This window comes from Eucalyptus grandis, chromosome 8, assembly GCF_016545825.1.
Source record: "Eucalyptus grandis isolate ANBG69807.140 chromosome 8, ASM1654582v1, whole genome shotgun sequence".
Lineage (NCBI taxonomy): Eukaryota > Viridiplantae > Streptophyta > Magnoliopsida > Myrtales > Myrtaceae > Eucalyptus > Eucalyptus grandis.
In genome coordinates, this window is record NC_052619.1 from 5,650,197 (window position 1) to 5,665,969 (window position 15,773).

At 38.4% G+C, this 15,773-nt stretch overlaps 2 protein-coding genes across 2 annotated transcripts; one reads left to right on the forward strand and one right to left on the reverse strand.

Moving 5' to 3' along the window:
• Positions 1-418: 418 nt before the first annotated feature.
• On the reverse strand, positions 419-2,465 carry LOC120286927 (F-box protein PP2-B11-like). The gene is made up of 3 exons (XM_039299535.1): positions 2,172-2,465; positions 1,253-1,371; positions 419-871 (listed from the first exon to the last, which is right to left on the reverse strand). Exons 1-3 carry the CDS (start codon positions 2,451-2,453, stop codon positions 466-468), a joined length of 807 nt encoding a protein of 268 aa, XP_039155469.1. The 5' UTR covers positions 2,454-2,465; the 3' UTR covers positions 419-465.
• Positions 2,466-11,187: 8,722 nt separating this feature from the next.
• On the forward strand, positions 11,188-14,994 carry LOC104456049 (putative vesicle-associated membrane protein 726). The gene is made up of 5 exons (XM_010070764.3): positions 11,188-11,711; positions 13,544-13,685; positions 13,779-13,899; positions 14,034-14,096; positions 14,477-14,994. The coding sequence occupies exons 1-5, from the start codon at positions 11,522-11,524 to the stop codon at positions 14,618-14,620; spliced, it is 660 nt and encodes a 219-aa protein (XP_010069066.1). The 5' UTR covers positions 11,188-11,521; the 3' UTR covers positions 14,621-14,994.
• Positions 14,995-15,773: the final 779 nt, after the last annotated feature.

A 15,773-nucleotide genomic window follows, 5' to 3' on the forward strand; every position in this document is an offset into this window, starting at 1 on the left:
AGATTTCACTTTAGTGTTATCTCCCATTTTTGCTATAGGACTGACCCATCTTGAACTTTGACCATCCGTCGTCACGCTCGTAGGACCGTTTGGGGGCTCATTCCCCACTCAAGCTCGCCGTAGTGGCGGGCGGCATCGAGCAAGTCAGAGGCAGCCCCGGTGACCCTGCCCTAGTCGACCTTTTAATTGCGTATGTTTGTATGTGTTTTAGCAATGGGGACACAACATAACAAACACTGAAATTCCAGACAGAAGTATAGATTCTTTTTGAGTAAGTAAAACGCAAATTAATGCTGTGAAAGACTGAGAAGGCAAACTTAATGCGATTCTTTACGATTCTTCCCGTAGATTAGCTTGGATCAAGGCTCAGGCACTGTATATGGTTGGCAAAAGTACACACAAAATTGATGACTGGCACTGGCAGCCACCACATCCTGAGTCAAAAGACACATTTTCAGCCTGTGTTTAGTACGTCTCTTTAGGCCTAAGTTCGATGCCTTCAACAACGAGACCGCTCCTCAAGGTGTATTCATCGACCTCCTTAAAGCTACACTCCAGAGTTCCATCGTCTCCGTTCTCGTTGTAGAACTCCCCCATCTCAATCTCCAGCCACCCGTCTCCACGCTCCCTCGTCGACCGAGGCTCCCCTTCTCCGGGGTCGAGGACCACGGTTGGCCATTCTCTGTGCGTGTCGGTGTCGCTTTCGACCGACACGCACGACACTGCCGGCCGATGAAATCCGCTTTTATGGCATCTGAATTGAAAGACGAGGTAAGCTGCGTACCTCGTCTTGGGCGAGAGCATTTTTGTTTCGAGTCTTGCTTTGATGTGAAACCAGCCTGCGAACAGGAGCTGAGCCACTTGATCAAACCTGTTAAAAAGAAGAGCAATGGAAAAGCTAATTGATGGATCATGGAGGGGATTCATGTATAGAAAGAATTGTCTGTTTGCAAACCACAATCGATATCTTCTTAAGAGTCCATTTTTTCACAGAAAATGAATGATTTAAAAAAACATATTTCTTAAAATGATCACTTGTCTCGCCAACAAAATAAATTAACAGAAAGAATTTTCAGTCATTCACGAAAACATTCGGACATAAATTTCAGTCGACAACAAAAACGATTTTCATAGACTAATATTTTTTGACGATAAAAGGGAAAATGACTTTTTAGGCAAGCAAAGGTGGAGAAAAATAGTGTATGTTTAATTTAACTTGATGATAGAAGATAAAGGGAGAAGCGTATAGGACCTGGAATTTGGTTCAGCAATCCAGCACCACGAACGATAGTCATCTCCCCCTGGGATTGCTAGCTCTCTTGCTCCGATCATAAAGCATTTCTTTGCACTCTTCTTATCCAACGAGAAGATCTACGTGACAAGATGTCATAGATAATTAGAGATTTAATACCAGTAATTCGACGTTAATTTTTTTTGTTTGGGAGGGTGGGGGTGGGGTGGGAATGTGAAAAAGAAATTTTACGCGCGAACAACTACAACACTTCATAGCGTTGTCACGGTTGCAACAGAGAGGAATTTCACAGACGTCTTCTGTACTTCGATCATTGAAATCTAGTACGCTTAGTATAATCTTTCACAGACCTCGGTTCGATCCTGGGCTCGCCAACATTTGCCAACAGGGCTTGCTTTTAAAACAAGACAATAATTCTGCAATTAGGCTAGTCCTCAATTTATCTTGAGCACTAATAATGTCTACTCAAATCTAAAAATAAATATACTGAAAGTTCTCAAACTAATTAGGATAGAACCCTAAAACTTTCAAAAAGTGCAATTTAAGTTTTAGAACTTCTACAAAAGTGTAATTGAATCCTAAAACTTAAAAAAAAAAAAAATGCAATCAAGTCCTAAAATTTGTCGAGTTTATAGGATCGGGTTATTCCGTTAATTTCGTCGAACTTGACAAATGAAAAATGCTAATAAGTTTTAGGACTTCAATGACAACTTTATGCCCTTTATTGGATAGCTCGAATCAAATGACATCAACTAGATTATAATCCAACCCTTCTTGGATTTCTAAGAAGAATAAAATGATTTATACTTAGATAATCCTGCTCTATCTATGCAGATTCACCACAGCCCGGTCAGATATGCCAAAGAATCATTGAAGAAGATCAAACCATCACACAGAATCCTCAACACCTCGTAATCACGTGAGGCTCGCTCCATGTTTCGAATCGAGCGCTAACCATGTTTCGATTGCCGCCGATGGGGACTGGATGATCGCAGAGATGGAGGTAGAGTGACTTCTTGGGTGATACCTGAGGGAGGACGAGCTTGTCGTGGTCAGGCGGCAAGAATTTGAGCCACACCTGATCTGAATCTGCGATCGATCTGAAGGAGGTAGAGACCGACGATACTCTGCAAGCGTCTCGTGGAGTTGTGAGAGAGATGATCTGAGAGATCACGTCGTCAGGCAACTTCGAGAATGCCATCGTCTTTGCTCTCTGTTCTCTCCTTTCTTGCCTTGGATTTCGCTGACTTCCTCCGGAAAAGACAAAGGGAATCGAGTCTTAGCTGTTTGATTAAGTCTACGTCAAACTCATTGGGAGACTAATTAAGAGATAAATGTTAAATTATGTCTCAAGTTTGAGCCCAATGCGAAATAGCGAATATTCCGAATTGGATATGTTGTGGACGTTCGAAATCGAACAAAGAAGATCCGAAGGTCAACTCCCCAAAATTCGAATATGCATTGGAGAATTTGGCCTCTAAAATAGGAAAGTCTAACTTTGATTAGGACTTTGATTTTGTTTAAAATATACAGAGATATGTTTTGGATAAAATTTTTAAGATAGGAAACGGAATCCTATGAGAAGTTGGCAAAAGAATAAGAATCTCACTTATATATATAGACTTGTGGCTCTGGACGGCAGAGGATTGATCATGAAGAATTGGTCTTGAATCACCGTCTCATCATCGAGTACTTGGGAGGGATTTTCTTTGTCATTCTTGTCCATGAATTACATCCAAGAAGATTTAGTATTCAAGCCAATTAAATCTTATGGTGAGATTTGCGTGCAATTCCTTCGTGAGATTGAGAGATTATTTCTTGAGGAATTTCGGGGCTAAACGCTACGTACGTTATTAGGTGTAATTGGGGCTTGGGAAAGTATTTGAGTGACGTAATCTCCTTGGATCTATAGTGAAATTCATCGTTACTCTCCCCGTGGACGTAGGTCTTTACGACTGAATCACGTAAATCCGGTGTCCGATTTATTTTCTTCTTCTGTCTATATTATTGTTCGATCACTCGCTTTTCGCAACAATAAATGCACACGAACCCACAAAACATCCGCCACCAAAACTTTCAGGAAATACGATCGAATTTTAAAACTTATCGGCTTAGTGTAATCAAGTCCTCTTTGTATATTTGACTAGTGGAAATTGCCATAACCAATCATCGCATGCCCCTCTTGCGATTGTCAGCTCTCTTGCTCCCAACATTAAACATTTCTTTCCACTTTTCTCGTCCAGTGAAAGACTCTACTTAACAACACTAACGAATTTGCAGATTACTCGCATGCAAGTTGCAAATAAAGTTCAATTTCACCGTTTATCGTAGACCAACTTCCAATATGGATGTAGTTCATGATGCGAATTGACTTTCCTATCGATTGAATGAAAAACGAGCGTATGCTAATCGTCAACAATCGACATCGAGCTATGCTACACGCAAACAATTACATTGGACAGAAGTTACGCAAACACTCACTATACTGTGGTTAGTGAAATTCAATGGAGAACCCTCATCTTATATGGACCCTGGTTCGATGCAGGCCTCATCGACATCCATCGATCGGTCTTCTTCATAGACTAGATAAGATTTCTCTAAATGTCTGCTAAATGGTCAATGATGTTTGAACTAGTACATAATTCATCTGTGATATATGTAGGAAAAATATGGCTTCAAATCAATAAAGCAATCAAGTCGGACTTTGATGTATGATATCATTTTCTTTAAAAATTTATTTGTCTCACAAAGTTACTAATGGTCACCGGCAAGATACAACAAAGTCTCAAAATAAGAATACTATATAGTAATTCTAGTATTTCTCCAAGGTCTGTCTAGGAAATAATTGAAAATAGACTGTAATTTTGAAAAAAAAAGACTCAAAAAATGATCTCATATTCATTCATCTGGAAAACTGACACACACGCGCCCGCGCGCGCGCGCACACACACACACATATATATATATAAAGAATATAAGCAACTCTTCGTGAAAGATTACAAAGTGAACGAATGTATCATTTTAAAAGAAGTTACAAAATGAACAAAGATATCCATTCGGAAGAAGTTAAAAAATGAATAAATGCAACCCTTTGGGAGAGATTGCAAACTGAACGAGTATCATTTCCAAAAGTTATCTTGAAAAAACACAAAAATAAAAATTCGGAATAAAAAAGTTAAAAAATAAAATTTCGAATTTTCATAATTTCCAAAAATTCTCAATAAACAAAAACAACGTTTGAACTATTTAAAGTTAATAAGATATTTGTACGGAATAAAATAAAAAGACAGAGGAGTTAGTGATAATTAAACCACGGGCGCACAAGCGTGCAAGGTACGCATAATAATCGCACACCCACGCACGGGTATGGAGGGATCTAATTTATACCCAATCTTTTCTTTAGATACATTAAATAAGCCCCACACCTATTGACTAGTCCACCTCCTCCTACTTTTTCTATATGGGATAAGGAAACGTACAATCTTACGAACAAACTTCCAACAATATAACCACTTTTTAGTCTTCATTTTGATAGCTGATCAAATCAAATGGCACCGGTCAGACTATACCCAAATTCTCTGGGAAGCCAAAGAAGAATAGAACGACCCACTTGGATTTAAGTAGTAGAAATTTCTCCAAACTTCTCTATGCCATTCAGAAAGACCCTCACCATGACTGCAGCAACCAAACGCTAGGCGCACACAAGCCATCGATTTCTGGAAATCGAGCTTACCATGATCCAAACCATCAAGGCTAAATTGGAAAAAAAGAGAGTTTAAAAACCACGTTAAACATTCAAAAAGAAATTTATGGACCATCGATATCACTAACCCTAGTTTGTAATGACAGGCCGTTCACAGAGTCATTCGATATGTTCCATTTACATAATGAAGGGAAAAAAAAATGTGAAGTGAGTTAAGTTGTGTTTGGTTCAATTGTGGGAGAAAATCTTTGGAAAAATGCAAAAGTTTTTAGGCTCCGTTCATTCCATGGAAAATGTGGCATTTTTGGAAAATATTTTCTAACAAGTCATTTTCCAGGAAAATGTAGTTATTTTTTGTTCGGATGAAACCTGAAAATGAAGTGGAAAATATTTTTCCCTGTTTTGTAGGGAAAATATTTTCCTCCATATACTCTTTTTCATTTATTTTATTTTTTTAAATGGAATTTTCATATTTTAAAATCATATTTTTTATTATTTTTATTTTTTAAAATCAATTATTCAATTATTTTTTCATTTTCATTTTTATTTTCTTTGTTTTCCATATTTTTCTTTCTTGGCCGGTCGCCAGCCATGGCGATGGCCAACGACCGACCCACAGGTGAGCTTCGAGCTCGATGATGAGCATGAGGCTCGCCAATCTAGCGACGCCCAAGTCCGATGAGGTCGAGGCTCACCAGATCGACGAGCGTGAGCTTATGGTCGACGAGCAGTGAGCCTAAGCTTGCCGAGGTAGGCAAGTTGCCGGTCGTTGCCATGGTTAGCGACTAGCCAAGAAAGAAGAAGTTGGGAAACAAAGAAAAGAAAAAGAAATGAAATGAAAAAGAAAAAGAAAATTAAAAATAATTCAAACAAAAAAAAAAAAAAAAAAGAAGAAGAAGGGGAGGAGAAAGTGATGATTTGTAAAGTTGTGAGATAAGAGAGATCAAGTGAGGAAAATGTTTTCCACTTTTCAAAAATGAAAAATAATTTTCCCTAATTTAGGAGACTTTTTTCTTTTCATGAAAAATGTTTTCCTCAAGTAATTCATTTTCCGTGAAATGAATGCCGGAAAATCTGAAAAACATTTTTTTATAAATTATTTTCTGTGAAATGAACAGAGCTTTAGATTGAAGAGGTTTTTCGAAATACAAGTAATGTTTGGTAAATTGTAATTAAAAGTGCATTGGGAAATAACTTAAATTTAAGTGGTGTTTGGAAAAATGACACTTTGTATGATGACACTTTTGTTGTCATGTAAGCTCACATGACCTGAGCAAGATTGTCGGCATTAGATCTCGCTTGCAAGTTGCCAGATTTTACCTTTGCCAGAGTCTTGTCAAAGGCTCGCCAGCGGCCTAAATCCTCACTGATGATATCAAATGACACAAGGGCATTTACGAAATTATGAAAGTTTAGTGAGGACAAAGTTGGAAAAAAAAAACGTATTTGCATTATACCTCCGGACTTGCCTTGCGTTAAATTATGAATTTTCAGCGAGAGCAAAGTTTGCATTATGGAAATGCTCAAAACTCAAAGCACCTTCAAACTTGCCTTGAGTTAAAGGTCTTTCGAGTGCGATTACATTTTCCCAAAGCTCTTCAATTGCATTTACCCAAACCGAAAACCCATTAGCAAAGAAGTTCTAAAACGGAGACTTACTTCGCAAAAAAGGTTCGATTCCATTTCCCCGTTAATATTGCTTGTAAACGTACGAATACCAACCTCCAAAAGTCCATGGTATTGTTTAATTTTCCTAACTATTTAATGAAATTACAATTAGAATTCCTCAACAGGTTGCGTGAAATTAAATAGATTTTGTCAAGTTAAATTGAGGATGTGTAACATTCAATCAAATAGGCGACTTTATGTGTCTCAAATGTTAAAGCAATTGAAAAATTAACAATGTCTTTATTTAACAACTTAAATTTTTGGAAGGGTTGATTGTAATCCCACCAAATTTATCATTGTATTAGAGCTTGAGAGTTTAAAAGACAAAAAGTACAAAATTTAGAAGATGAACAATCATCGAAAAAAAAAAAAAGAGAGAAAAAAAAGAATTGGAAAATTAAACAAAATGGGGTCATTTCAAGAAAATGCATCAACGTCATATTACTAGTTATGCCATGTATGACAACTTGTACCTGTTGTAAGAGTTGAAAGATGTAAAATTATAATGGAATCTATACATATACAATACGTTTAAGGCTAAACTAGTCATTTTCCCTAAAAAGTTTTAAGTCACATTTAAAAGTAATTAAATTTTCATAAATATAAGCATTTCAAAGTTACTAGCACTTGGCAAAATTCCTAAAGGTTAATAGAAAAAGAGATTACTTTTACTACAACCAGGATCTGTGGTAAAATCTTACTTTTTAACATATTATACTTTATGAGTCCTCACAGGAACTAACCTACAAAGTTTAGAAGGTACCGACTTGTCATTATTTGAAGAAGCAATGACAAGGATGGTCCCCAAGCTTCGCTTCAATGTCTAATGTTATCCTCGACATTTTTTATTCATTAAATTCCTTCACTTTCGTAAATATGTTTTATGTAGCCCTTCCGATAAGTATATCACCAAATCAATGCATTTTCCTAATGTGGACTACCACGAAAACATTTATTGGGTTAATAAAATAATGTGAACTGCCAAGTCGTTGTTCCAAATTGTTGGGAAAACGGATTCCCAAAAATAGCTATTCGACACTCAATTGAACCCCAAAAACAACGAATGTGGAAGCGTGCCCAAGAAATACGTGTTACACCGATCATAAGATACATTACGGAGTCGAACGTACATTTTCTTTCACAGATCAAACACCGATATTGAAGTTGAAGAAAGAATACCAATACTGTTCTTGAAGAGAAGTGTAGAAAAGAAAAATCAGAGAACGTAAAATTGAGAGAGCGCAATCCTCATAAAACCATATTCTCTATTTTTCAAAAAATGCATCTTATTTGATAACCAACTAATTAGATAACCAACTGCTATCCTCCATGGGCCCTACACTTACGGGCCGGGTTTTGGGCCCAACATAGGCGGACGGGCCTAAGTAGGCCCATCATACATAAAAACCCATCACAAATAGATAATTTCCTTTTTCTTTCATTCGTGGGCCAAAATGATGAGAGAAATGTGACGGAGAGCCGCACGATAGCCTAACAGAAATTATATTCAAATCAATTAAGTTTTTTAAAATTTCTAATAGCAAGTATTGGGTGGTTTTTTTAAAGTTCAAGGTCTATATAAGAAAAAAAAGTTTGAGGATCATATTCAATATTAAAAAGAAAAAAAAAATCAAAAACCCTTCGTATCAATATCCTAAACTTGAAAGGATTGGTAGTTCGCTGAATCAATTAGTAAGTATTGATCTTCACAAATAGTAACTTTTCATGATGCAAAATTGAATTTTGTATCTATTTGAGACTACGGTTTTTAAATATGATTATTCAGTAAATTTCAATGAGGAGAAGTATGATCCCTAACTTAAGAATGTTATGTATAAAAAAAAAAAAGTTTCAATATGCTAAATATTTAGTATAAGTAACTTTCAAGTCAAATCAGTTATCTATATTACTTTTTAAGCCAGAGATTTTTAATTTGGTGTCGCATTATTTGCAGTTCTCGACTAATCATTTTCAACATCAATTTACAATGAAAAAAGATCACCTAACGGCACCCCCGCCGCTTTGGAAAAGAGACCCTACCTTCTTAGCCTTTAAATTTCGAAAGAAACTGGTCAAAGAAAATATTTCTTATTGAGGACTTTCGTAATTTCACAATGAGATTTGAATATAATATATAAAATAAAGAAAAAGATAGATGTGAAGAAAACCAACAAAACACCCACAATAATGCGAAATTCATGATTTGCAACTATTTACGATCACCAATCTCCAATCATGATTGAGAAGTCAAATCGAGCAAACATGGCTCAAAACTCAAGTTTGGTGGATCAAAAATATTTATGGCCTGTTTAGTAACCGGTTAAATAGTGCTAATTTCTATTTTTTTTTGTTTTCGACAGTAAATTTGGAACATAAACATATTTAGTAAAATTTTTATTCTCGAAAATAATTTGGAACAAAATCAAGAATATAAAAGTAAAAAAAAGTTGATTCTTATTCCTGAGAACAATTCTAGAATCAAACCCATACTTTCTCTTTTTATTTTCTTTTTTCTTGTTCTTCTTCCCTTTTCTTCTTCTTCATCTATTACCACCGCCGCAGTTGCCATTTGCCGCCCACTGCCATGGTTGCCATCTGCCACCCATCGCTCCCAATCATCGACAACTGGTCAGGCGAGCTCACCGAAAGCAAGCCCAACTACCGGCGAGGCTTGATTGATAGGGTCAACCTCGTTGAGGGCTGTCGATGCTCTAGTGAGCTCATCGGCCCTCGTCTGGTTGGTCGATAGTTATCCCAAGGCCGACGATTAGCCACTTGAAGAAGAAGAATAGGAGAAAGAAAGAAAAAAAGTAATAAAGTTATTCAAAAATTAAAAGAAAATGATTTAGAGTATAATTTTTTAGCACGGTACCAAACGCAATTTTATTTCGAGAATTGAAATTTTTTACAATTATTAAATAGCTTAAAATGCTTAAAAATTATTTTTTTGAAACATAATAAAAAATAATTATTTATAATCAGAAATTGTTTTTAAGAATAAAAATGTTACCACATGCGCTCTTAATAGGCATGACGACCATCATGTGCTTCACAACTCAAAAGATCTCGTGCCCATGGCGGTCGCTAGTTCAAAATGACTGATCATGGCTCCAAGTTCGAGTAGCTATGGCACCTGCAAACTTGAGCTTAGATGTACTTGATTGCCGCACGCCATTAGCTTGAGCTTTGCAATTATGGTGGCCCCCCTCCAAATTTGTCTTCATTTACATTCTTTAAATATGGCCCCACATAATGAGTTGAGCAAATCATAACATGACATGTGTATTTCGACGTTGGTATCAATAATTTAGCAAGACATGTCAACAAAAATCAGCCCACAAGAAAAAGGTACGGCCGGAGGACGCACAAAGACATTTTCTCAAAGGTTGAAAGAGGCTTTTCACGCACCCACACATATAGAGGGCTATTTTAATTTCCGAACAAGAAGAAACTGAAGGATCAAGGATCGAATGTAACGTCATACCTTAGAAAAAAAGCAAAGAACACAAAACCTTCTTACCCCACATTCTCAAATCCGGTCAAGGCGCGATCGTTAGAAATTCAGCGCCGACGGTGCCGTCATGCTAGCCGCGCTCCCCTCCAAGCTCCTTCGCAATAATAATCTAAGCAATTAAATTAATTCGATCCCCCGTTGGTCTCTGGTGTCGTTTTAAAAGTAAAAGTCCTGGAAATGCTTTGAAATGGAAGACCCCCTAAGAAGCTTCCGAGCAATTTCCTCAAAGAACAAAGGGAGAAATTTACAAGAATACGGCGTGCCGACTTGTTTGAATCGGGATTCCAATGAGATCGAAGGCCGTATGTTTAGTCTCACCAACTACGTACAAGGTGCTTTGCACGAGAGCAGCCTCGTATAGGCCAAAGATCGGAAACCGACCGATTCATGAGGCTTTTGATATTGCATTCCTTTGTATTTGTTTGGTCGTGTAGAGAAAGGAGGCTCTAGGACCACCACAAAACCGGGCTTTTGCGTTTGTGCCCTCTAAATGCCGAAAATTAAAAGGAAAATGCTACAAAGTTACTTGACTTTTTTTTTCCTTATATGTCAATCAATTATCTACGTTTGAAAAATATTTCATAATTCATGGAAACATTTAAATATAAATTGTTGTCGATAATAAAATATTTTTCATTAGCTAAGTAATCATTTTTAAAAAGATATAATCCAAAAAAATTTCTCCATTTCACACATATCAAGTAATATACTATCGTATTAAAAATGCTTCCAAAAAATTACGAGAAAATGATCAAGATGAAGACGCTTATCATTAATCGGATTATTTAGTCAAAGGTTTTGAAAAATAAAAAATAAAAAAATGGAGAGGACCGCGTGAGCCTCATTTCTCCGGCCTGGATGCTTCCTCCCCCCGAAACGCAATTTCCATCCCTCAATTTTCAATTCAAAACCGAAAGACGTTCAAACGACGACAAAAAATAAAAAAACAAAATTTTATAAATAAAATAAAGGAATTCAAACCCGAATCCTTCCCCGTCATTCCCATTTTGCCCTCCAACTATAAATACCATAAATTCCAGCGCCACCGTCCGCCACCCCTCGTACTTTCTCTCTCTAAAAATCTCCCCATTTCTGCGAGAAATCGCTTTCATTCTCGCCCGCCTCTTTCTCTCTCTATCTCCATCTCTCTCTCTCTCTCTCCTGGATCAAGCCGAAATCTCTCTGCTCAATCCCTCTCCGATCCGATCTCCGCCGCCGCCGCCGCCGCCGTCGCTGGACCTCGATCTCCTCTCCTCTCCTCTCCTCTCCTCCGCCGCGGAGCTCTCCGGCGATCCCGCCTCGCTTCGGCTTTAGGGTTTTCCCCTTTCCCCCGGGGTGGTCGCGATTTCGGCGAGGCATTGTTTCGGATTTCGCGGGGGGATCCATGGGTCAACAGTCGCTGATCTACAGCTTCGTGGCGCGGGGGACGGTGATCCTCGCCGAGTACACGGAGTTCACCGGCAATTTCACCTCCATCGCCTCCCAGTGCCTCCAGAAGCTCCCCGCCACCAACAACAAGTTCACCTACAACTGCGACGGCCACACCTTCAACTACCTCGTCGAGAACGGATTCAGTACGTCCCTCCTCCCCCCCGCCCCTCCCTTGTCGCGTGTTTTGAATCCGTTCGCCTCGCGTCTGGTTGGGGCGGATTGGCGGTGCCGGTCGGGTTTTTGGTTGGTTAGGTTAGGTTTGGCGTGGGGATCTGTGCGCGATCTGGCGGTTTGGTAAGGTTTCCGGTGTCTGGATACGGAATCGAGGTTGATCTCGATCTCGTGGGGTTTTTGTGATATGACTCGGGTTTGGTAGCCGATTCTCTTCGATTCGTTGTGCGCCTCCGGATCTATGCAATTCCGTTGTCATTTTGTTTTCTCTGGAGTTCAAATTTGGATGGAGCGATCCAAGGTGCGATCTGCTCATTTGTCTTGAGAGAAGGAGTTGATGCCTAAGTTTTGTTGTGTTCTGCGTTTTGGCTGTTTTTGAATTTCAAAAGATCGAAAATTTCTTCAAATAAGACAATAATCTCTAGGTTAATTTGGATGGAATGGTCCAAGGTGTGATCTGTTCATTTGTGTTGAGAGAAGAAGTTGATGCCTAAGTTTTGTTGTGTTTTGTGTTTTGGCTGTTTTGAATTTCAAAAGATCGAAAAGTTCTTCAAATAAGACAATAATCTATAGGTTAATTTTAATATTAATGATATATGGCCTGGTGCTCCTATCGGCTGAACCTCGATACTGCTTTAAAGAAGTTTTGAGAAATGAATCTCGATTTCAATACGAAAGGAACTTTACAGAAATTAATTTTTCATGTAAATGCCATTGTTTGAAATGTTATTTCTGCAGCGCATTCATAAATTGAGTTGTGAAAGTGAAAATGGGGTGGAAGGAGGGAATTTGGAATGTAGCGGTTTAGATTCTGGCGAATAAGAAAGAACCTGCCGTGAGGAAACTACTGTGAGCTAGAATACTAACTTAATGTTCTCCTAATTTTCCTTTTTGAAGCTACATACTGTGTGTCTTACAAATTGACTGCTGGATTGAGATAAAATATGTGCGACTTTTGTCTTGCCTCAATGACAATCCTTGTAGTTTAATTATTTATCTGTTTGCCATTTGAGGATTGAATCCTTTACACATGCTTTGTTTTTCTTTCGTTTTCCTTTTGGATGGCGCTTTTTTATATCTTTTAAATTTTTTGGAGTAGGGGGGTGGGGATGTTGATTTTTGCAGCCTCTGGGTTTTCAAGTTTAACCATTCTGATGTAGCAAAATGAAGCTTTATCGTTTGAGAAGTTGCTTACCTAGTGTCTGAGGGTGAAAAATTTCCAAATCTAAGCTAGTATATCTGTGTGGTGTCTCCTATTCTGTGTGAATTATAATGAAATTTTATTTTTCATCTTTGATCCTCTTTGCTTATGAACTTGCTATATTCTCATTGAATCTGTATGCGTTTTGGAAGATATTGGTGTTATGCTGATCTGGCTTAGTAATGACTCTGTACCATTTGCAACCTGGATTTACGACTTGAAAATTTTGGCAAACTCGGACCTGATACTGCTTGTTTGATTTTTAAGCTGCCACCATGCTGATTGCTTTCTACCCTTAATCCTTTAAATGTAGACAGTACTCCTATCTCCATGATAATATATGATTTTACTGCGTCTCTGTGTTGTACAGAACTCTGTGCTATCTTTTCTTTTCTACTTTGTCATAACTTATGGATGATTTCATTTATTTTTTATTTTTGATCATTAGTGATTAGATCTTAATTTTCTGCAAGTGTCTTTAACTTAAGTTAGTAGAATTTCCGGACATAACCTTTTATATTCTGATTGAAGCTGCGACATCCACTTTATTTTGTCCTGTCCTATTAATCTGTGTGAATTAACTTTTATGGTGGGTTCTTGCAGCCTATTGCGTAGTTGCAGCTGAATCTGCTGGCAGACAGATTCCCATTGCTTTCTTGGAAAGAATCAAGGATGACTTCAACAAAAGATATGGTGGAGGAAAAGCTACAACAGCTGCTGCCAACAGCCTGAACAGAGAATTTGGGTACGCACTTTGATCTTGCTATCTTTAAATGGAGAAATTGGTGTTTGAGCTTGTTGATTGATTGCATGTACTTACCCTGTGATTCTTTCTCAGTCCCAAGTTGAAGGAACACATGCAATACTGCGTTGACCATCCCGAAGAAATCAGCAAGCTTGCGAAAGTGAAAGCTCAAGTATCTGAAGTTAAAGGTGTTATGATGGAAAATATTGAAAAGGTATGGAGCTTCTATTTATTTGCTCAAAAAAATTAATTGGTTGCTTTTTGCCTCTTTGATGGGTTATATCTTTGGGTGATGGTCTGATGATTAACTTTAGTGATGTGGTGTTCCTAAATTTTTATTTCTTTCAGGTTCTTGACCGGGGTGAGAAGATTGAGCTGCTGGTTGATAAAACTGAGAACCTTCGCTCTCAGGTTAGTCAGATCGAATTTATGGCTAATGACACTGTCATTGTAGTTTGTGGTTATATTTGCAGAAGTGAGTGTCCCTGTGTAAGTATGGCTCTAGATGTTTTTGGTTTCTGTTTGGAGATAACTAGAATGCCAGCAAATGGAGGGCCTCATTATATGACGAATGGCTGCGTTGTCCGTCTCTGCATGTCCCATTATTGGCAACTCGTTGGGTCTTTGCAGAATGCTGGCAAACAGAGGGCCTCATTATATGACGAATGGCTGTGTTGTCTTTCTCTGCATGTCCCATTGTTGGCAACTCGTTGGGTGCAAAGATTAACTGCCGTTTTCTATTGTAAAAGGGATCCCATGTTTGCCTATTCTAAATGACCGATGTGATGCAGGCACAAGATTTCAAGCAACAGGGAACAAAGATAAGGAGGAAGATGTGGCTTCAGAACATGAAGATTAAGTTGATTGTCTTGGGGATCATCGTTGCCTTGATACTTATCATTATTCTATCCGTTTGCCATGGATTCAAATGTTAGTCGCCAGAATTTCACGGGTACTTCCCAACTTGCTGATTGCAGCTGTTTCTGGTTTGACTGCTTCACTTGCGGAGGTCATGGGCCATCTCGTTCTCTCCCTTTCCTCCCTCTCTGTCTCTCTCAATTTTTGGGTTTTTCCCTTTTCCCCTTTAGCCTTTCTCTCTTTACCCCGATGGCAGTCTTTTCTTCTGGGGCAAGCGTCTTGTATCGTGAATTTGGTTGTATGTGGTGGTAGTTGATTTCAGGTAGATAATTTCCTACATATGGACATATTCTCCCCAACTTTTATTTCGTATAGTATTTGAAAATCTTTAAACGCTTGATGATTGGACACTGTTTGTCCATAATGAAGCTCCTCTCTTTTTGCCTCATCACTCTATTAGTTGGGATTGCCTCAACGAATAGCTCCAGCTAACACATGAATAAGAATTTTTTTCTGTCACATCTCTCGTCTCTTGCGCTGCCCTCTGCTTCTGCAACTAGAGGTTTCCATCCATTTGCACTTGTTTTTCGCCAACATCAAGAAAGCTCGGCAATTCAAATGAGGAAAGGAATTGTTATAATTATGTATGCACCGTCAAGATGGAAGCTGCATGTCAAGATCAGCTGAGCGCATGTAGAACTATGCCATTTTGAGATGGCTTGGCTCTGGTAGTTTGTCCCAAGTGGGTAGGTCTTTCCTCGGTAGTGACTCTTTGACTAGCCCATATCGAATAAGCTTTTATGGGGCCCCAATAATGAGCGGCCGAAAGACCTTAGGTAGACGCGGCCTTTTAATATACTAGGCACCGTAAGTTAGTTTTAATTTTGATGATGAGGTTAGATAATTCCTGTGGCTTGTAGATATTGGTCCATTCAATGTAGTATGTCCACTTGAGAAAATTTGTGCCGAGCAAAAACAAGAATCGGCGGGAAGGTCAGACCAAAGGCTTAGGCCAAGGGGGCAAAAGCTATTATAGTAGGATCATTGCCGGGCTTTGTAATTTCATCTGCCAACATAAATCATTGGAGTTTGCTCCAATAGTCACTTTTTCAACATGGAAGGAGGAGGTGAAGAATTCGAATCCTCACATTCTCGGGAATTAGGATGAGGATGATATAGTTTCAGGAGTGGATTTTGACTCTCACGGGTTGAGGTGAGAACGATATAGTT

What these genes read in the sequence shown, in the direction of transcription:
- LOC104456049 (XM_010070764.3), top strand. Translation starts at nt 11,522, where the DNA reads ATGGGTCAACAGTCGCTGATCTACAGCTTCGTGGCGCGGGGGACGGTG. An exon ending in AGCCTGAACAGAGAATTTGG is followed by an intron (nt 13,686 to 13,778) that starts GTACGCACTTTG and finishes ATTCTTTCTCAG; the next exon opens with TCCCAAGTTGAAGGAACACA. An exon ending in TGATGGAAAATATTGAAAAG is followed by an intron (nt 13,900 to 14,033) that starts GTATGGAGCTTC and finishes TATTTCTTTCAG; the next exon opens with GTTCTTGACCGGGGTGAGAA.
- LOC120286927 (XM_039299535.1), bottom strand. Translation starts at nt 2,453, where the DNA reads ATGGCATTCTCGAAGTTGCCTGACGACGTGATCTCTCAGATCATCTCT. An exon ending in AAACATGGAGCGAGCCTCAC is followed by an intron (nt 1,372 to 2,171) that starts GTGATTACGAGG and finishes CTTGTCACGTAG; the next exon opens with ATCTTCTCGTTGGATAAGAA. An exon ending in ATTGCTGAACCAAATTCCAG is followed by an intron (nt 872 to 1,252) that starts GTCCTATACGCT and finishes TCTTTTTAACAG; the next exon opens with GTTTGATCAAGTGGCTCAGC.